The 22,871-nt window shown below is 33.0% G+C and overlaps 1 protein-coding gene across 1 annotated transcript in view; it reads left to right on the plus strand.

Moving 5' to 3' along the window:
- LOC148282523 (two pore calcium channel protein 1-like) overlaps positions 1-15,834 on the plus strand; it is a 28,095-nt gene extending 12,261 nt beyond the window's left edge. Inside the window, exons 5-16 of the mRNA XM_088224932.1 lie at positions 682-862; positions 2,504-2,636; positions 4,903-5,002; positions 5,337-5,517; positions 6,253-6,468; positions 6,834-6,953; positions 8,157-8,325; positions 10,487-10,657; positions 12,231-12,426; positions 12,810-12,915; positions 14,646-14,752; positions 14,940-15,834. Coding sequence (XP_088081058.1) covers positions 682-862; positions 2,504-2,636; positions 4,903-5,002; positions 5,337-5,517; positions 6,253-6,468; positions 6,834-6,953; positions 8,157-8,325; positions 10,487-10,657; positions 12,231-12,426; positions 12,810-12,915; positions 14,646-14,752; positions 14,940-15,122 — 1,863 coding nt within the window. The 3' untranslated portion in view covers positions 15,123-15,834. The remainder of the gene's footprint in view (positions 1-681; positions 863-2,503; positions 2,637-4,902; positions 5,003-5,336; positions 5,518-6,252; positions 6,469-6,833; positions 6,954-8,156; positions 8,326-10,486; positions 10,658-12,230; positions 12,427-12,809; positions 12,916-14,645; positions 14,753-14,939) is intronic.
- Positions 15,835-22,871: the final 7,037 nt, after the last annotated feature.

The following is a 22,871-nucleotide window of genomic DNA, read 5'->3' on the forward strand; positions in this document are numbered from 1 at the left end:
TAGGGGTACCAGTACCTAATTATAAAATAAATTTGCCACTTTTTAATTTCCGTATAGTTATCCGAACTGATAAACTGAAATGAATCCTTCTGACTGATGGGACCTGATAGTGCTATTGCTTTTATAGTGAAGAATGAGGACATTCAGTAGTCTTTTTTATTTGTTAATAGACTATCAAACTAAGCCAAAAAAATAAAAATTAATATTTATTATCCTACAAGTTTTATAATTTTTTATTACTTTGCGTGTGACATCACTAGTTCTCTTCGGTAAGTTGGCTTCCCGGAAACCGGAAATTTCTTACAACACTTTCATTGGTTGATTCGGAAGAACTTGTGATGTCATTGAAAGTTCTTCATTTTTATTATTTTTTCATATATTTTCGAGAAACTTCGCCGTACAATTAAATGCTCTAATTCTTACCGCATAAGAAAAAAACATTTTTTAAATCCAATTTCCTATAGCACTGAACTTCCTTATTGGGGTCATCTTCCATTTCCCTTACGGTCAGCAATTCGACATCTGTGCTAGGTAACGGTATTTTGGATGTTTTTATTAATTTGTAGATTACATACAGGAAATGCACAATTCACCTTCTGCATTGTCCTCAAGACGATAGTAGATCAGGCGCAGTAGGCATTGGTTTCCGGGTGAGTCTCATTGTCTAATTTTCCGTTGCAGTGTGCGACATTGTTTATCATGGTGTTGGAAGCCTTTGTGGTGCTCATTCGGCAGTCTTCTCACTTCCGGGTGACGCGAGCGCTCCGCCCCATCTTCTTGGTGGACACCAAGCACTGTGGGGGCGTCCGGAGATTCATTCGCCAGATCCTGCAATCTCTTCCTCCCATTCTGGACATGCTTGGTAAGTGAGATGCTACACGTAATGTTTTAAATGTCCCCTACGGTCTATTCGCGTCAGAGTGTTTCCATACTTTCTCGGGTGTCCCGCAAGGCTCTAACCCGAGTCAATTGTTGTTCTCAATTTTCATTAATAATATTAAAAATGTAATTTTGAACTCGCGTTTTCTGTTGTTTGCGTATGACTTAAAACTCTTCTTAAAGGTGACAACTTCTGACGATTTTTGTCTTCTCCAAGCGGATATATCTAATATATCTGAATGAGGAAGGCGAAACAAACTTAAGATTAATGTTTCCAAGTGTTTGGTCACGTCCTTCACTAGGGCCGAAAAAACTCAATTTTTTCGCTACAAAATGAATGACCGGAATCTGATACGAACATCGAATGTTAAGGATCTGGGCGTTAGATTTGTGAGCACCCTAATGTTTCATGAACACATAGAGACAATCAGTGGTAATGCATCGAAGATGTTAGGATTTGTTCTGCGAACTCTTTACAATTCCTCGGTGCGAAGTAGACTCGAGAGTGGCCCAATGATTTGGGGGCCACATGAACTGAAGTACTCTCTTATGATAGAGAAAATCCAAAAGAAGTTTCTGAGATATCTCTACATGAGAAAGTGCGGGTATTATCCTTGGCTCTACCCGACTGAGTTTCTCCAGGGTATGCTTGGCTACAACAGTTTAGAAACTAGAAGAAATGTGTATTTGACTACACATTTTTATCGATTGTTGCACGGTATGATCGATAATTCTGAGATTATGATGGGCATTGGTTTGTATGTTCCTGATAATTACCTAAGACAGCGTCAGCATAGATTGTTTCATATTCCGATATACAGGACCAACCTGCCTATGGTTATGCCTGTTGGAAAGTCTACCGCTATGCTGAACAACATCGTTTTGGATATTGATCTGTTCCATGTATCCAAAGGGGTTTTCCAGAGCAGGATTCTCCTACTACTTTGACATGAGTCTCTTTCATGTATTTTTTTCTTTTTAATAATATGTACATATTGAATATATGTTTGTAATTTATATGTTATACTTAAATAAATGAATCATTGAATTGAATTGAAATCATGTCCAAAAATATTAGTATACAACCACTCAATGACTTTTTAATGTCTACCAGTTTCGAGAAATACCCGTCTCTTCGCCGGAACTCTTACACAGTCACCTTCCACCAACTTTTACAGCACATTAAAAAATAATAAAATAATAACCCGCTACGCCTCTATTTTAGGAGAGAAATAGTCATAAAAATTGAAAACAACAGTATCATTCCATGTGTGCATCATCCCGAGTAAGGTTCGCGTCCCGTAGTTCTGACATGAACTACCGACGAATTGTCAACAGCGGATGTCGAGATAGTAAAGTAGGCAAGCGTGGTTAAGGCTCTCAGGAGGCATCCTCAGGTTTATGGCCCAGCGAACCATGTCGCTTCTGCTTGATGACAGTTGTCCCTGGAGTTTGCTACGTCCATTCTCGCATTTCTATATTCCTCACATGGCCAAACGACCATACACTTAAAATGCTTCTGCGACACCTATTCTAAAACTCAGTATTTTGCTGTTTTGGGCCCTAGTGAGGTGTGACTATTCTTCTTTGGGTTAAATTTAATAATATGAATACTCCTTTTCAGGACTTTTGCTGTTCTTTGTGACCACATACTCCTTGCTCGGATTCTACCTCTTCTCAGAACACGTAGACAACCAGCACTTCAGTACTATTAGTGACTCCTTCGTCAGCATGTTTGTTCTTCTCACCACAGCTAAGTAAGTGCTTTGCTACAAGTTTTTACTAATTAAGAGATACTAATTGAGGTTCGTAGGTTTTCACGGCCTTCAGAATACAGATAGTGTTTTTCTGGGTTATTATGCCGTGTTTGTGGGCTTTGTATTGCCGACGTTTCGGAGCACATTGCAGTGTCCATCTTCAGGGCTGAATGTATGAGTGTAGTTTTTAGTGTGTTTAATTGTGAGGAATTTGTACCGTGTCGCAGTCGGGCAATGTATGTGGTTAAGTGTGTGGAGTTTGTACCGTGGGCTTTGGAAGCACCGGGTACCATGAGGTTTGTAGTCGTAGTAGTCGTTTGTAGTTTGTAGTCGGCCTTGGACACAGCTCCATATGCACCCAAAGTATGGCTTCGATACGTAGATGACGTATTTGTCATTTGGAATCATGGTGCAGAAAGATTAACAGTGTTTTTAGACCACCTAAATAATCTCCACCCGGCAATACAGTTTACTATGGAAGTAGAGGAGGACAAAAGCCTATCTTTTCTAGACGTCAAATTAAGCAGAAAGGAAGATGGCAGACTGGGACATACGGTGTATAGAAAACCCACACATACAAACCGGTCCACACTCCATGCTACCTCACATCACCACCCATCTCAAAAATTAGGCATCATAAACACGCTGGCCAGAAGGGCAACACGTATTTGTGAAGAAAGTAACCTAGAAGAGGAATTGAATATACTGACAAAAGTATTAGAAAGTAATGGCTATGAAAAGAAGGATATAAAAAGAAGAATAATGTCGGTAACAAATCCAAAGAATATTTCCAAGATGGATGATGCTAATACGGATAAGAGAATAGCGTTCCTTCCCTATGTCAAAAATGTCACGGATAGAATTGCAAAAACGCTTAAGAAACGGGACATAAGGACAGTGTTCGGTACGACCTCAAAAGTAAGAAACTTACTAAAATCAGTAAAAGATCGGGACCCACTTGAAACAGATGGAGTATATAAATTAAATTGCAAAAGCTGTGAAACAGTCTACATAGGGCAGACTGCCAGAAACATAATGACAAGAATAAAAGAGCACAAGAGTGCATGCAAGTTGGGCTACCCGGATAAATCAGCTCTTGCAGAGCACTACATAAAAACAGGGCATAATTTCTCATTTGAGCCAAATGTCCTTGGAAAGCCCAAAAATCATCAAGCCCGTTTAATAAAGGAAGCCATAGAAATATACAAACATCCTAATAACATAAACAGGGATGATGGGTTACGACTACAAACCTCATGGTACCCGGTGCTTTCAAAGCCCACGGTACAAACTCCACACACTTAACCACATACATTGCCCGACTGCGACACGGTACAAATTCCTCACAATTAAACACACTAAAAACTACACTCATACATTCAGCCCTGAAGATGGACACTGCAATGTGCTCCGAAACGTCGGCAATACAAAGCCCACAAACACGGCATAATAACCCAGAAAAACACTATCTGTAGATACTAATTGTATGATTTTTACCCCTTAAAATAATCGATCTTTGTAAGATAATAATAAGTCCATTTTTGTCTCTGCTCAGCTTAATATAATTTGCTCACATTGTGAAATAATTTTTTATATCTAAATATGTTTTTTATACAAAACTGCTGTGTTATATATTTAGTATTTATGTAAAATAATACTTTCATATTTAATTTTTAAGTTTTTCACATTGTATTGAAATGTTTATATTATTTTTAATATGTATCTTTTTAAGGTAAAAGGCACTGCGTGCCGTGTATGTTAATAAATAAATAAATAATAAAGTTTATGTCCACTTGAGTAATAATAAGCTCATTTTTAAATCCACTTGAGATATAATAAGGTCATGTTTATATCCGCTTGAGATATAATAGGGTCATGTTTATATCTGTTTGAGATGTAAAAAAGGCCATGTTTATATCCGCTTAAGATATTAAATATATTATTAATATTGTTTTAAAATGACCATAAAAAACTTTAGTTGCTAATATACTTTGATTAACTAATATTTGATCACAAATTAAATGCTTACATAGAATATAAATAAAACATATTTGCATCGTTAAATGTTAGTAAATATTTGTATATAATCACTTACTACCAGTTTTGTGACGTACCCGTAGCCGTCTCTTTATCGGGACATTCACCACACAAACATAACAGAATAGAAAAGTGGTTATATACAAATATTTACTAACATTTAAAAAAAAAGTTTGACAACAAAGTTAATGCTTTAAACATTAATAACATATATCGATGTCTATTTTAGTTTCCCTGATGTAATGATGCCATCGTATGCTAAATCCAAGTGGTTCGCTATTTTCTTCATCTCTTATATCGCCACCGTACTCTACGTACTCATGAATCTGGTAAGATATACAACCATCATTAAGCATATAATAGACTGTTTATTTAAACTGTATTTTTTTGTGGAGGGGACGCGAGTCCTTTCATCTGCGAATTTAAGGATTTTTCCCATTTTAAAATTATAATAATGAATTTTTTTCATTAAAAAAGAAACATGAAATTTAAAAAAAAGATTGTTTTAAAGTTTACCATGAGAAATGTTCCTCTGAAGTTTTGCAGTCTGGACCTGAATATGTTTTATACTGACAGAGAAGTCTTAGAGTAATTTGTGAATGCAGTATTCTCCATTGAGAAGGAAAAACATATGTGGTTGATTGAGCACTGGATGCCTTTCAGATGCTGGCCGTGGTGTACGAGACGTTCACGCGCATCGAGCGCGAGAAGTACCGCCGCCTGCTGCTGCACCGCCGCCGCGCCTGCCAGCACGCCTTCCGCCTGCTCGTGTCCCGTCAGGCCCCCGCCACCGTGCGCTTCCGCCAGTTCCACGGCCTCATGAGATATTTCGCCCCGCACAAAGGTCTGTGTTTGGAATAATTAACCTGTCCCCCCTTGTGTGGGCCTTGGCCTCCTCCAACATTCGTCGTCACCTCCCTCTATCCTGGCATGTACTCCTCCGGTTCCTGATGCTAATAGCGTCCACATCCCGCTGCACTCGATCCTGCCATTGTAGTTTGAGTCTACCAAAGCTAGCCTCGGGGCTACGTGTGAAGTATCATAATGGGCACTCTTTCTTAATTCATTCTTTCTAAGTGCCCTGCCCATTGTAGCCTCCCTATTATGTTGGGCTCGTTGTACATATTATAGACTTCTTCATTGAACCCTATACTTCAAACTCCATTTTCCTGCACAGCTTCGAATATCTTTCTTATTATTTTCTTCTCAAATATAAAGAGAGATGTCTTATCTTTTTTTACCCAATACCCAGCATTCAGAGCCATACCTGAGTACATAGCGTAATAGTGTTTTGTAGATATATGAAAAAAAACATTTGCTGACGCTCAAGAGGAGTGAGTACTCTTAATGAAGCCTCGAAAGCTACAAGCAGCAGTACTGGTTACGGAAATGAGAGACACAATTTTGACCACTGGCACAACCGCAAATGTGTTAATATGCCGACTGGTTTTAGAACACGACTCTTCCTTTATCAAGGGTTTATTTTCGGTAAAACTGTTGAACATTAAATTAATTTTAGTAATTCTACACAAAATTAATATGAAGATAGTTAAATTATCATTCTTAACTTCCATTCCAGGTACAAGAGACACCCTCCTCATGTTCAAACAACTGAATACTTCTAACACGGGGGCCCTGTCTCTGGACGAGTTCCTGTCTGTATACGAGTGTGGGGCACTCCGCTGGGCCCCCCAGCACGACCGGGCCCCCTGGTATGGAACTCTAGGTCCTGTTGAGGTCCTCGGCAGGTACTCGTCATACATCGTCAACTGGGCCTACTTTGAATACATTGTTTGTGAGTGCTCTATATATATTATTTGAATATATTTTTGTAATGTACATAAGCGTATTAAATAAATAAATTGAAATTGATAAAAAAATCATGGCAAGATATTCATTCAGCTTAATCCATTTTTCACACAGTTAAAACATACTGAAATTTGTTGAAATTTTGACAGCTGCATAGTAATAGATTGCCTTTGAGAGTTATGAATTTTTTTTAATTCGACGCGCCATCTGTTGACAGGTGCATTAATTATCAGTTCACCAGGTATGACTCAATTTCGGCAATAGTGGGTCACATCGGTCACTTGGCCTTTTTATCGTCAATATGTTGATATTTAATTTATTTATATATTTAATAATATTGTTTTATTACAGTCGCTCTTATTATTGGAAATGGTGTCTCAATGCTCATTCGCATCACAGAAGTATCCGGCGGTCTACAGGACAGTGCTCGGCTATTTTGTGCCTCATGGGACACTTGGCTGTTTCTAATATGTAAGTATTCTGAATTTGTAAGGAATGTACAAGTAAGACAAAGCACCCAGCAGTTCCTGGTGACAACTGACATCAGTGAGTCAATCAGGAAGTTGTGGTTTTAATAAAAAAAATGTTTATTGATAGACTATCAAACTAAATATTAACATATTCCAAACTTCTGGTACGATCGCAAATGGAATATGCATCGTCAGTCTGGAGCCCTTTGTACAACTGCAACTCTTTTAACTTGGAAAGAGTTCAGCGGAAGTTTTTACGCTACATACAGTTCAAAAAGGGTAAACCTATAATTGAAATTTGCTACCAAACTTTGATGTCTGAGTTGAGGTTACCATTGCTTTCCACCAGAAGGACAATTGCTGACCTCACTCTAATGCACAAAGTGATATGCACCATAATAGATTGCCCAAAATTACTGTCTTTGATACTTTCGTGTACCCACAAGGACCACCAGACTCCAACACATGTTTCAGTGTGAGTAAAATGGGTCAAACTTCACCCGCCATTCTCCCATCCACAGAACAGCTAATAATTATGCTGAGCTGCTGGACTTGCTCCACACCACTCCTGCTGCTATCAAATTAGCTATCCTATCCATGGAATGGCCATCCCCTCAATTCTCCCCTATTTAAAGAGTTTCTCCATTCATCTTCACTTTATTTCCTTTTCTTTTTTTTTAGAATGAATAACATGTTAAGTGTAATAGTTATGATTTAATTTTTGTTATTTTCTATAATATTTTATGTACTTTTAACTGAATATTGTAAGAGCCCTCTGAGCGTTTATTAAATAAATAAATAGAAGCATTAACAAATATAACACAGAGCAAAGTATTAAGGTGTAGTACATACATATAAAATAGTTTTGATAATTTAATAATAACTCCATCCTGTTTCGATTCCAATAATTGTATTTTTTAATATAGTCCATTAAAAAAACAGTAAAAATCTTATATTTTTTTTAGTAATATAAGAGTCACTTCGTCGGATTTTTATCCTGGCAATGTCAAATAATTAAACGTGGCTTTCTTTGTGATTGGTTATGACAAGGTCACGGCATTCTATTTAAAAATTGCTGTTTTTAAAATGTTACTATTAAGAAAAGCCATAAGAACACCAGCACTCTATTTCTTTTATTTTTTTACAACTGTTAATTTTGCAAGATTCCATAGACAATTGATTCACATCTTCTTTTTCTTTTCAGTATTTTTAATAGAGGCGGGCTTGCGAATGATGGCTCTGGGTATGCGGCAGTACCTGTCCAGCGGGTGGAATGTGTTTGACCTTGTGGCGACACTGCTCGGTGTTATTGGAGCTGTACTGCTTGCGTTGTTACCTGGCCTTATTATTGTAGTCATATTCAGGCCATTAAGGTAAATTGAAATAGAATATTAACAATATTACATTCATAGACATACTTATTACACGGGTATCTCATATTGAAGCCAGTTAGAGTATAATTATATTGTTTAGTCATCTTATTACAATAAAATCACATCAAAAGGATTCAGTAAAAGTTAGATCATTTCAAACAAAGTTATACTTGTAAAACGAATTGATTCAATTTTTTTTTTAGAATGTTTTTTTTTTTTCCTCTTGTTCCCGTTATTAATTGCTTTGCAAAGCTTTTTTTCCTGGAATGTATATTTTGCACAATATTTATTTTTCACGGGTCTGAATCAATTCCTTCATGAATTTTTTTCATTTTTGTAACTATGTCCTTTAGAAAGTCAATGTATTTTTCGGCAGTGGCTTTTAAAATGTTTTGAGTATGTCCAAATGTTTGCAGATAGGCTGGATTTCCTCCCTAAGGAGTTATTTAGATCTAAATTTGTTGGAACAGAGAGGGAAAACATATTTGAGAAGGGAATATGGAAGTCTAGGCATTTACAGGGCTTATGTTCTGTCATTGGCTGGTTTAAGTGGCCACTTTACACACTGTGTAACATTGTGTAAAATGCAAACCCCAAAGAATAACTCGCTACTGTTGGTAATCTTGCCGTTGCAAGCACCGTCTTCATATCTGGCTTTTTAGGTGTCACTCTACAATTAACATCTTGACAATACAAAGCATTCCTTCATTATTATAAATAAACTGTGAACAAGTGTTAAAGAGTTATTTGATAAAACTACTTCCAAACCTAAATTTATCATTTCAGTGATCAGTTATCAATTGGGAATAATTATATTTTTTGATATTGTCACACTTTAACCTCGTGCCTGGCAACAATAGAATTAGAATAGTCCAGAAACATTAGGTACTTTGTAGACGTCGCCTAGTACGCAACTGCCGATTTTAATTCAATTCTGCCATGTTGTGTCGTTTGCAAGTGTCAAAATACTGCTGCGATTAAAATGGAATACGGTAGGATCACATTTCATGAGTAAGAAGCGAATTTACAAGTAATATTATTTGAGAATTCGATTATTTTACCATCTGTCAGATTGTTAAATAAAAGTACTTGTTAGTATTGTCAGGGTAGTCGAATTTTTTACCCTGCTTTTATAGATAAGCTTTAGTGTAATATTAAATGGTATTAATTTACTTAATTATTAAATGATTATTTAATAAAAAAAAATTGCCTAGTAAAAGTACCCGTTTTTTTCATAGTCTAGTCAGTAAAATATTATTATTTTTTTCTTTTATTAACGTATATGGCAAAATTGCCCTTTACAAAACTTATAATACAAACATATTTGTTTAATTATAAAAAAAAAAAACATACATTACTAATTAACATATTACAACAGAGATGAAGAACATTTAAGAAAAGGTAATATAGAAGTCTAGGCATCTACAGGACTTATGACCTGTCAATGGCTGGTTTAAGTGGCCACTTAACACACTGTGTAACATTCACCATTCTGCCTATATTTGAACATCTATATTCCTTCAATTCTTTCATCTGTTGATGTTTGTGAAGTTAAGTGTGTAAAGTGGCCACTTAAACCAGCCATTGACAGGTCATAAGTCCTGTAAATGTCTAGACTTCTATATTACCTTTTCTCAATGTTCTTCATCTCTGTTGTAATATGTTAATATAAACAGCTCCCCAGGGAGTTGAATCCAGTCCTTGTCTACAAAAATTTGGACAAACTCAAAATATTGTTGATACATTACTAAGATTTAGAAATCAAAATTAAACCTATAAATTATATAACACATTCAGTAGAAGTTTAAAACAATTAAAAATAAATGTAAAAATTAAATTAAATAATAAAATACCAAATAATATAACATAACATAACACAAAATTATCTTATATTTGTATGTATATTGTTCACGGTCTGGCAACATACGGGGCCACTTCACGCATGCGCTCAGGCAGTTTTTCCATCCTTATTCACAGTTTAACATTGTGACAAAATATGAATGTTTATTTAACTGCATTGATATTAAGAAAGTGGTATGTTTGTAAGCATTTATTATATTTTCAATAGTGACATATGCAATGGCGATTGGCTTAAAAATCTTCCTCTGGTATAACGAGTAATGCTTATAACAAGCAAATTCATTCATTCAATTGTTTCTAGATTAATGCGTTTGTACAAGTTGAAGAAAAGATATCGCGATGTGTTTGGGACCTTAGTGCTTCTGTCCCCACTCATGTCCTCCGCTGCCTGCGTCATGCTGGTCATGTATTATTTCTTCGCCATCGTGGGTATGGAGTTATTCTCCGGCTATGACATGAGAAATTGCTGCGTGTAAGTATTATGTATTCATGTTTATGTATTTTTTTAAATTATTAAACTCCCAAAGGGCTCTTACAGTAAACAGATGAACCTCTAAGAGAGTAAGATTTTGAGAAAAAAAGTGTTAAAAATTATAGAATATGTACTAAATTTTTCTTCAAACCCATCGCCTCTTGCATGCTAGGTGAAGATGCCAGCCACTAGACTACAAGGCGGACAGTATCAAGCATCCACGCTATTTTTCGAAGCAAGCGATGTTGTACTGATTCAATGTGATTTATGCGATTGACATAGAATGGAGACCAGACCACGGAGGCATATTCTAGAAGACGGCGAACAGTTGAGCAATAAAGAGGTTTAATTGTACGGACATTAGTAAAATCAGAGGATATTCTGTTAGTTAATGAAGCAAAGTAATTTCAGTGAAATATTTACTGTATTATCTATATGCTCGTTGTATTTTAGTTTATAGTCCAAAACAACTCCTAAATCTCTGATGGACTTAACTACATCAATTTTGGAGTTTTCTAATATGTAGGTACTCGAAGGAAATAAGTTGTTTTGTTCTATGAAATGACTGATTATAATCTGAATGATTTTTTATGTGTTTTATATGTATATATATACAGTAAAACCTCATTTTTACGTGCCTAAATTTTACGTTGAAATGTTTAGGTCCCATTTTTTTCCATATATTCTCATTCAAATGTTCCCCCAATTAACGTTTTTTACGTTTTTCATAACCCCGGTTTTACGTTGAATTTTTTTCAAAACTCATTCGATCTGTCAAAAGACAACGAGCCGCGCGCCGCCGCGTGATGGAGAATAAAATCGAGGTAAATAAAAAAAATGTGTAGATTATTGTCTCAAACTGAATTCAAAGTAGGTGCAGTGTAATTGACCTTTTTGTTTAAGTGTATAATTTTGACATATTACTAAATTGTGGCATGCAGTTGACGCATCTTTAGGAAGAATAAAGTCTTTACATCAATAAATTAGGATGCATAAAGTTTAAAAATGTGGCAATAGATATATTATTTGAAGTTATAAACATAATGTGAAAAGAAGATAGTTTAAACAGTTATCATAAAAGTGTGAAACAATTTTGCCGCGATGTAGATGACAGCTGAAATTTTGTGGCGTCATACTAAAAAAAGGGATACCATATAAATAAAATTTTCCAATATTTAGGGGAAAAATCATTGTATCCATTTTATGCAAATTCAAATATTTATTTTCGTGTTTTTAAGGTTAAGAACCTACATAAAATTATTTATTCATGTTTTTTTTAAAAATTCAATAAAAAAAAACACATTATAGTATTGACTGAAAAAATATAAAATATTTTTAATTAAATTATAGGTAATCATAATCTCCAATGATAACAGATTTTACAATTTTTCTGCTGTATATTTAGTATAGTCTAGTACAATAATTATATTTTGATGTAATTTCATTTTTTCCATACATTTTTCATTTCCTCGCTTTAGTGTTTTCCTCGGTTTTACACTTTTTTTGTTGTTCTCTTGAAAAATGTAAAACGGGGGTTTTACTGTATATATATATATTTGCACTTTTATTTTAGAAATACCGCCGTAGAAGATTTCTACAAGTACTCGGCCAACAGTTCCACTGCCCTGGGTTATTACTACCTAAATACATTTGAGAATCTCCTGACAAGTGGAGTCACCTTATTTGAGCTGACTGTTGTCAATAATTGGTTTATTTTGATGAATGCCTACGCCTCTGTAGCCAATCAATGGAGCCGAATTTACTTCATGGTAAGTACATACTCAGAACCGGGTTGTGGGATGGTAGTATTGCGGACTCACGGGCCAAAGGTCCGAGGTTCAAATCCGATTTCCATTTTCCTAGCACAGTTATTTACACCTCAAAGGCATGGCCTGTTTGTATTTGGGTATACAAGAAATTTTTATGAATTTTTTGCTTCTATAATAAATAGACAGGTATAATATTTTTTATAATATAAGAAAGAGAATAGAAAATATTCTTTGAGAGATTAGAAGGTACTTTTTTATTTTATAGCGATTAAAAAATTAAAAATAATCATGAATAAAATAAAAAAATTAAGTTAATACATAATAATATAGTGATATTATCATGTAATAAATATTTATATTAACTATCGTTATTTTGTTTACAGGTATTTTATCTCTTCACAATGGTAGTGCTGACCATCGTAGTAGCCAGCGTATTGGAAGCATTCCGCTTTAGGATACATTATAAAAGAAGCACTACTAAACGAGATGGTATGTTAAAACAGCAAAAATATGAACTTCATAAAATACTGGCTTAGAAAAATCACAAAGTTAATGTTCTTTCAAAAGAAAGAAGCCTGTGACAATGGAGTGAAATATTTTTTTTGTGTTTAAGAAGGTAAACATGAACAGAAAATATAAAGGAAAATAATAAAACCCACTAAACTACGAAACTGGCTAGTCGGCAGGTTTCTTATTTTTCCTTTACAAAGAAAAAAGATAGAGAAATTACATTAATTTAAAAAGTAATATAAACTTTATTAACCCTCCTCCCCGGTGATGTGTAGCTAGTACACATTGCGTCTAATAACTATAATATCTTTATAAATATAATAAATATTGGGTTTAGATTTTCAGTATTCCTCCATCACACATTTACGTATCGACTGAAATAGTTTGTTATTAAGTAATAAATACTTATAAAAACATTTAAGTTTGTCAGTGAAAATTCTTGATGGAAGTTCATTGTAATTTATTATGTAAATAAAAGACGAGTGATACTTTAATCCAAAAATTTGGAATATCCAGTGACCGGTTTCATCGCTTTCGTGACATCTTCGAGACTGGTATCTTTATACAGGAGTTCAATGTATTTATACAAAACAGAGGTAAGGATAGAGAATTCAAAATTATATGGAAGTAAATTAAATAAAGTTATTTTTATCTTATGGATCATTATCATTTTTTTTTCGGGTTAACTAATGAGTTGGTATAATGCTATTTTAATGAGTTTAAATATTTTATTACACACTAAAAATATGACACAAAAATAAAATACTTAAACTCATTAAAACAGCATTATATCAGCTCATTAGTTAACCTAAAATTTTTTTGATAATGATCCTTAAGATAAAAATAACTTTGTTTAATTTAGTTTCATATAATTTTGAATTCTCTATCCTTACCTCTGTTTTGTATAAATACATTGAACTCCTTAATAAAGATACCAGTCTCGAAGATGTCGCGAAAGCGATGAAACCGGTCACTGGATATTCCAAATTTGTGGATTAAAGTATCACTCGTCTTTTATTTATATAATAAAGTACTTATTAGGCACAAAAAAAGCATTTTATCGAAAATCGGGGATAAACTATACTCACAGTATACCAATGTTTCGCATTGTTTCGTATAAAGAAAATAGTAAAGAATTTACGCCCGTCGCAGTCAGTCGCGTAGTTCAGTACTAGCTACTTAGTATTAGTAGCTCTCTGGAAGTTGGCGCGGGTGCACGTTTCGCCCGAGTCGTTAGCGATACCCAATGGTTTTTTCATGTTTTCAGCAGTTAGATTTGAAATATTATCAGCTTTGAATTAAATTATGGTTAATTAAAGCCATTCCCTATAAATATTCCATTTTTCCCTTTTTAAATCTCTTATTTTTTAATGTGTAGTGACTACACAGCACCGTAACTCGCGGGTGTTTTTAGGACAGTAAGGGAAAGGTTAAGAACTAAAAGCAAACATATTTTTTACACAAAATTTATTTACAAAAATTTAAATAGATGACTAAATAGATGAACATTAAATAATAATCAATATAAAGCCTTGTTACATATTAGCTATTTAATTATTTTTTTCTTAAAAGTTTTGTCAACATTTTCTTTTAAGATCTGCTTAGGAATCTTATTGAAAATTTTAGTAATTGTGTAATGAAGTGTTCTTTGGCCATACTTGTTAACATACTTGTTTCTTGATTGAATAATTTAATTTTCGTGTTGGCAGAGGAAAAGCTGCTTCATGAGGAAGTTCACATTAGTTGGGAAGAAGTGCAGCAGTTGGGGATTGACGGCGTAATGGTTGATCAGATTAGGCCACATCTCACTCCAGGGGTAATGTCTCAAACACAATTTATTTCAATTTACTTCATTTCAAACTAAACAAAATGTTCATCATCACCATACTCCTATCCGCACCGGATGTTGCACAGGGCGCTGCATCGGAAAACCGAAGTCTTGTGCCCGGTGACGGCCAAGTGTTGCAATCAAAATATAAACATTGACTTATTTATGTTTCTAGGTGACTATGACATTCATCGGTTCAAGGCCTCGTACGCGTGAAGTTCTTCAAAGAAGAATGTATACTCACGAAATACAGAAATGGTTGGAAGAAGCTGCTTTGGAAGAGAAAGATGGGACTCCCACCGCTAATGAAAATGTGGAAACAGAAGATTCTGTAGCTACGGACAGAAGACTTCTTTAATTTATTGATTGACTATGAAATTATTCACATAAATGTCCATAGTAGATACTTAATAAATCATCGTCTTAGTGGTGGAAAGAGCTGAGTCACAATATACTATCATAGTTTTGAGAACAATGACTTAAAAGTTAACCAAACATATATCTTTCCATTGTAGAACCGACATTTATTCAGCCAGGTTAATGAAACCTTAAGGAAATACTCATTACTGAGTACATATTATCATCACCAAACTGTTATCTGTAGTTGCATAGCGATTATTAATGCTCTCTAGGGGGTAAAGTGCTGCTAGCGCTTAATTAGTACGTAAATTACGTGCTAGCAACGCGTTTTTTACCCCCGAGAGTTCAGAATTGAACCTTTGGTTGTGCTTACAGAAATGAATTGTTGTTCCATTGAATCAACCATATTTCGATCATCTGTTCAAAAAATAAAAGTGATCAGTCTTACGTTTGTGCCAGTTCAGAAACAATTATATATTTCAGTGTACAACTGCCTGTAAAAATATATGTTTCATGTCAACCTTCCCAGGATCTTCGGGACCACAAGAATGGTAGATGAATGTGCCGACCACTACACGATGGGGCAGACTTTCCTCTATATGATTTCCGTTTTCAAATTTTTATCCGAAAGTAGCCATTGAGTTTTGAGGATTTTGGTTCTATATCACATGTAGAACTGTATTTTTAATCAATACAAATTTCAAAAGAAATATACAAAAGATTGTTACGAAAGACATATTTAGTATTTTCCACTTGGTTCTTTCCACCACTCAGGGGACGTTTTATATTTTGACTAAATTTTTAAATGTTTTATTATTTTGAGATCTGAAAATCAAAAAAATTGTACTTTGACAACACTACAAAAGGTTTAATCTATTATATGTTTTATACAGTCTGGAAAAATGATCAACTTATTTGGAAGCTTAATAAAAATTCACCAATTATCGTAATTTATATTTTACCATAAGAAAGAACACGGCTTCCCATTTCGTGTTTGTATAAAAATTCATTTGTTTTGAAAATTATGCCGTCTAAATGCCTGCCCCTTCGAGTTATACATTCCTGATACCTGTTTATCAAAACCTTTCAATTATCTGTGGCTTGTGTTTAAAGACTTCCACCTTCAGGTATCCTCAAATAAAGAAATTGCATGGGGAGAGATCAGAAGATGTCTCACCTATCCATGCATAAATCCAAAACTAAATTGGCAAATGTTCGGGAAGTTAAAACGATACCTAAGCTTCGTCCATGGCTAACAGTGTCTCTGCGGCGCCATTTTCAAAATGGGTAGATCATTCTGACAGACCTTGTATAAGTTATATAATATGTATGTATTTAAATGTGTTTTTATAATCAGGATAAATATTTGCTAAGAAGTATCAGTGATACAAGGCACCTGAAAAACATCAGCACATAATTTTTAAATAAATAAATAATAATTTGTCTCAAATGGACATATATATAAAAGGATGTTATTGTTTAATTATGTATGTGATTATTTTGGCTTGCTTAGTAGTTATTAGATGCTACACAAAAAACTCATTAGAATTATTTAAATATTTATTTTAGTTTTAGTAAGTGAAAGAATGACGACATTTTACCAATATTTTTTATGGCCAATGGTTTTTTTAAATCTACAAAAATCGTTTTATTTTATAATTATTCATTTCATAATTTTAAAAAAATCATTGGTTAATAATATCACATTACCTATTTGGAGTTGAAATTGCCAATTATAGAATTATTATTATATAAATTAATTTACATCAATTTTATTATTGTACTTCAATTTTTACTAATTATATAATGAGTCTATTGTAACAAAAATAGAAATCTGGACTTTTTCAATTTTAGATTAATGAAAAAATGATCAGAAATTTTACCATATAATATTGTACTTGAAATTTTTAACTGGGAATATTGTTGCATATTATTGTTTTTCATTTATGTATTGACCGTCCAATTTATTAGTCAGACATCTCCAAATTACAAGTTCAGAGATAATGAGAAAATAACTATTCTAATGATCACATAAAATGGAATATGTCGATTTGTGCATGATTTTTTCAACCGATGTTTACTGATTGCGTACATTGGCAATATGTCTGCTTTATTAATAGGACATTTTAAATATTTTTGCAGTGAGCCAAAAAATAATTTAATAGTAATTTAATTCTGTAGAAGTTTTTCACAATTACATATTTTTTGGTGGCATTTTGCAGTCATCTGAGGAGTGCATCAGACAGAGGATAATTTGTCATAAAACTACATACTAAACTTCAATTTCGTTGTTTCAGACTTGTCAGACTAATGAACTGGTTAATAAATATGACATATATCGTCGGTATTCTGATAATAATTCTGTAGAGCTGCCCATACGGGCAAAAATCATTCTAGGATTATAAATCACGAAGTTAGCTATACTACCGTCATAAACAAAAAGGCAGGTTTTTGTCAAAAATCACAAAATGAGTTAAATATTTATTTCTTAAGTTAGCTTATGTTACAATTAGTATATGAACAAATATTTACACTTATTTTAATTACATATTTATTTACATAATTTTACAGTAAACATAACATTTATTTTTAAATTCATTCAAACTCTTTTCATTCTTCAGACATTTAGGAATCTCTTCATACATTCTTGAATCTTTATACATAATGCAATTTTGGGATTCTGTTTTTTTTTATTTTAAATGGCAGCCTTATTCTATCCTTATTTCTAGTAATATAGTTATGAAAACTTTTATTCAACACTTTCTTATTGATGAAGGGCATTCGGTTGTTAAAAAATTAAAATATAAAAACAAGCATATTATACATTAGTCTCTTTTTTATTGGTATCCAATTGAGTTCTTCTTGCATTTATTCCATTTTATTATATCTACCCCTTTTCAGCTCTATTCTCATGGCTGTATTTTTAAGTACTTCTAATTTATTTAAATTTCCATCATTGGCTAAAAATAATACCGTAGAGCAGTATCAAATAGTAAGCAATAAAATATGAGGCAATGTTCGACAAGAATTTCGAACCATTTGATAAAGCAATGAGCATTAAAAAAAGTACAATAACACAGTATCTAGAGATCTATAAGCAAAACCTCAGTGTAGATGTGACATAAACAGGTTTTATGCTTTAGAAACAATTGAAATACTGTGTTTTTACTTATGATTATTTACAGTTTTTGGCTTTTGCAAATAACTGCTTTTTTGCTTGCGACGACAGTATAGTTAATAGCAAAACAACAGACCGTAGGTATTCAGGTCGAGAATCGCAAATGCAGCGACGAAACCGTCCGTTACACGTCTGTTGCAAAACCAAAAACCAAACAAAAATTAGCAACGCTTTTTTCTATGCCGTAGAGCGAAATGGCGTCTCTACAGCTGTAGTGCGTTATTACTCCGAGGATAAAACCCCCTAAATGCATTATTGCCGATATTGAGAAAATGTAAAATGGTCATTTAGAGGGGTTTTATCATTACATATACCGACGATATAAAAGACGACGAAAAATGATGCAGAAATTTTTAAGAAAAGAAATATAAGTACACGTAAAGAAAAAAAAAATTGAAAAATATACTAGAATAAAAAGATTACAACCACACCAAATTACCGTTTCTTTCAATACGGTCCAAAGTATTATAAAAGGCATAATTAGTATTTCCAGAATAATAACTGAAAAATTGGCAGTTCCTAGTGTTGTGATTTGTGATTTGGTATGCAAATGTTGTACCTATTAAAATAAAATAAACATTTCAACAGTTTGTTAAGTATTTTATATGATAAATTATGTCACGTTGAAATCTTCAATTACTCGGAATAGTTAATTTCCATTTTAATAATTGCGAGTTCATTTTATATGCAATATATCTATTACACAGTTTCCAATGAGTTGATATGAATTTCTTAATGCAGTGTCCAGATCTCTGTTGTGTTATGTTGGTAACAGTTTTCTTCCAAAAATCAGGCAGCAAACATTAAAATTCCATTGTTTTAACCCGCCATCTATCAAAAATGTTTTTATGTGATAAGTTGAACAATTTATTTTCATTTAAATAGGTTATATTGTTTTGTTTATTTTAATCTTGTTGTATTTCACATTTGATTCACTTTTATTTCTGAACATTCCTGTTTGTCCGAAAATGATTTATTTAGATATTATACCAACAATTTATAGTACTAAATTCCATATAAGTGTTGATCTAAAACACCTTTATTTAAACTAATCAGAAAATCGTTTGTCAATTTCAATATTACAGTTTAAAACTATCATTGAAATAAGTATGTATTTGATCTGTAGGCGAACACGCCAAACATTACATTACGAGGCGGACTTATCTGTACTCTCCTTTTTTTCAAGACTTTTATAGAGTGAAAAACACTTGTCCAGAATTTCAGTTCCATTTTACACATAGAATTATCTGCGTCTTCCGGATACAGAACAATATAAAATAAAAAATATAAATGACAACTGTTTTCAACTGACTATCAAACTAAACTAAAAAATAAGAAATATTTTTTTATTTATCATACTATCAGCGCTATGATTTTTAAAGTCTTGTAGCTTTGAAATTACTCCGCTCGTGACGTCACAACTTCTCGTCACGGAGTTCTGCTGATTGGTGAGTTGGCTTCCCGTAAACCGGAAATCTATTGCAACACTTTATCAATGGTTGATTTCAGGGAACTAGTGACGTCGTTCAAAGTAGTTAATTTTTTTAAATACGCATTTTTAAGAAACTGCCAACAATAAAATGCTCTAATTTTTACCGAGTGTACGAAAACATTTATATATCCGATTTCCCGTAGTACTGAACTTTCTGCTTAAATTTTTTTATCAATTTTGACTTTTTTATGTTAATTAATACCTTACAGTTATTACTCTTTTTATTATCATCATCATCATTCATTACAAGGTGATCAGTCTAACAGTGCAAGTCTAGAGACTAAGAAATATTGCAGTATAAAAATGCCTTTTTAAGTAAATAATTGATCATCAATCCTGTTGGGATTCGAACCCGGCACCTCTCGCATGGTAAGCAAAAGTGGCGACCACTAGACTACAAGGCAGACAATATCGCATGTACATATAATATAATATAAAAAATACAATTTTTAAAAATAATTTATGGAATTTAGTATGTATGCCTAGGACCAAATGTTTTATGTATGTAGATTATTTTTTAACTTTTGTTTCATATTAAATTTTAGAAAAATTAATGTGTTTTCTAGAATGGTTTTAAGATTAATAATTATTCATTAAATTATTGCTTACTTATGCAAATATTAGCTCGAATATAATTTAGAAAATGTTTATTTATTAATCAATTATTATTTATATAGTAAACATAATTAAAAATGAGATGGCTAATCATTCAACATCACTACCGTCCCGCACCTAATGAATAGGGAACTGTATCGGTACACTAACCGCAGCGTGTATCATGAAGGTAAGATGATCAGTCTTACGCTTCAGGTGCCAGTCCAGGGACTATGAAATATTCTAGTGTAAAAACATTTTATGAAATAAATATTTCATGTCAACCATGTTGGGAATATAACCCGAGACCGCTCCCACGGTAGCCAAACATCCTTCAAGATGGTTAAAGAATTTTAAATTTGATAGGAAAATACACATTTTTTATGCATAAATAGTGCGGTTATCAAAAATGATTTTTATTTGATTTGCCATCGCAAAAATATTTTATAAATTTTAACGATTATTTTGAACAAATTATTTTTCCCCCTTAATTAGATAATACTTAGATTAATACAATTTAGTAAATAATTAAGTTAGTGTTATCAAAATTAAACGCAACATATTGGAAAATCTCAATGCCGTAATGTTTCACGATGGGAAAAAATTTAATTATAACACAAATGTAAGGTAAAAAAAAGCAATTCATTTATGAGTAGTTTAGTTGCCTTCTGTTTGATGTGCGTATACGGTTTCTGGACTATTTTTAATTCTATGGCCGTAATATAATGCTTTTTTACACAGTGTTACTTGACATGTGTTCGTAGTTTTAGTCAGAATACATATTGACTAGAACAAAACGGCTCCGTATTGTAAAAGAGACCATCGATGATTAACCTTATTTAATTGTGTCTGAACAAGCGTACTTCACATTGAATGGTATATTTGAGGCCATTGGAGATGAAGTAAACCAACTGGCCAAATGGTAAAACTTTTATATTCAAAGTTTTAACTCTGTAAGCTTTTTGTCTAATTTTTTTTACTAAAAGTTTTTGATATTTTTAATAAGAACGTTCAATGGTTTTTTTATTTGTTCATCGTATCAAGTGTGTACTTAGGAGGGGCGAATCGTGTATAGAAGCGATTATGCGCAGTTAACCATTATATTTGATTATCCATAATAATGTTTTACAGTGACTTTATTGACAGAAAAACAAACAAATAATTACTATTTCTTATAAATCATTGCCACCATTTGTATGTTTCTCCAAACATAAAAAATAAAAAAGCGCGCCCAGCGCCAGCAATGAGCCAAGGAACTAGCCAATTACTCCAGCTTATTTCTTCATACAAATAAGTTTACTATATTTTGAACATATAAAACCCAGTAACGGGATTTTTCTCCTAGAGTTAACTTGCAGATTACACAAATTCATTGAAGATTCTCGATTTGGAAAACAGTATTTCAAAATTTTTTTCTTAAGGACTATTTTTCTTTGAGATGATACTTTTGACATATGACTCCCAATACACGTGGCGCTCAACACGACCGTTATTGGCATTATTAATTTCTAGAACAAATCGGTCAGTTGACATTTCAATCGCTATGAGAATATATAATACTGATTGAATTATAAACTTTTATATAAGTTATGTGTTAAATTAATGGATAATCACAATATAATATATCACGAAGTTACGTACTTTGAGTTGATTTCATAGATGAGAGTTGTTGTATCACACAGAACCACAGAAAAAATAGCTATTTATAGTATATATAACTTGCATTATATTATGTACCTACTATGTAGGTACAAATAAATGATATTTTTTTATAGCTTATGTGTAAATAAAATCACTGTTCGCCACTGGTACTTAGTTGATAATGCTTACATAATGCACGGATCTTGACATTTATCATACATAGTTTTACCACACATTCGTCTGAGAGCATTTAGCCCACTATTTGTTTTTCCAATTCCATACCTCGCTCCCGTTAATATGGGTTGGCACTGGGACTTTTTTTATGGGCTATGAACTGCTAATTTTGCCTCTTGAGATCTAAAATCTTCAGCAATTTACAAAGCAGCTAAACTTGGGCCAAATTGTAAAATGCAATGACAATATGGCTACACGTTAGTAGACCTTTTACAATGGCTAGGCAATATGTATTCCAGCTAAAATGACAATCCTGTTGCGACATATCCACAGCGTGAAACGGGAGTCCGCTTTGTGTTTCTAATTCTGAATATTATTTTGTATTTTGTAGCGAAAGTTTAAAAATCTGAACCAAAGGTTTACATAGTCTTTAGAATTGTAAAAATGTATCTATAATAATTGTTACTCTGTAATTATTTAGTAATATAATTCTGTCCTGTTAATACTTTGCAAGACAAATCAGAAACATTTATCTCTTAACTTATTACTTATTAGCATATTATTAGGGTGTTGTAAAATGTAATGCGTACTTTGAAATAATTTAAGATAATTTGATGTCACATATTATTAGGTAGGTTTTGGAAGAGTATTAAAAATCTATGGTGTAT

The sequence above is a fragment of the Micrasema longulum genome, unplaced genomic scaffold (assembly GCF_059751315.1).
Source record: "Micrasema longulum isolate JH-2025_06_02 unplaced genomic scaffold, ASM5975131v1 h1tg000321l, whole genome shotgun sequence".
Taxonomy (NCBI): domain Eukaryota; kingdom Metazoa; phylum Arthropoda; class Insecta; order Trichoptera; family Brachycentridae; genus Micrasema; species Micrasema longulum.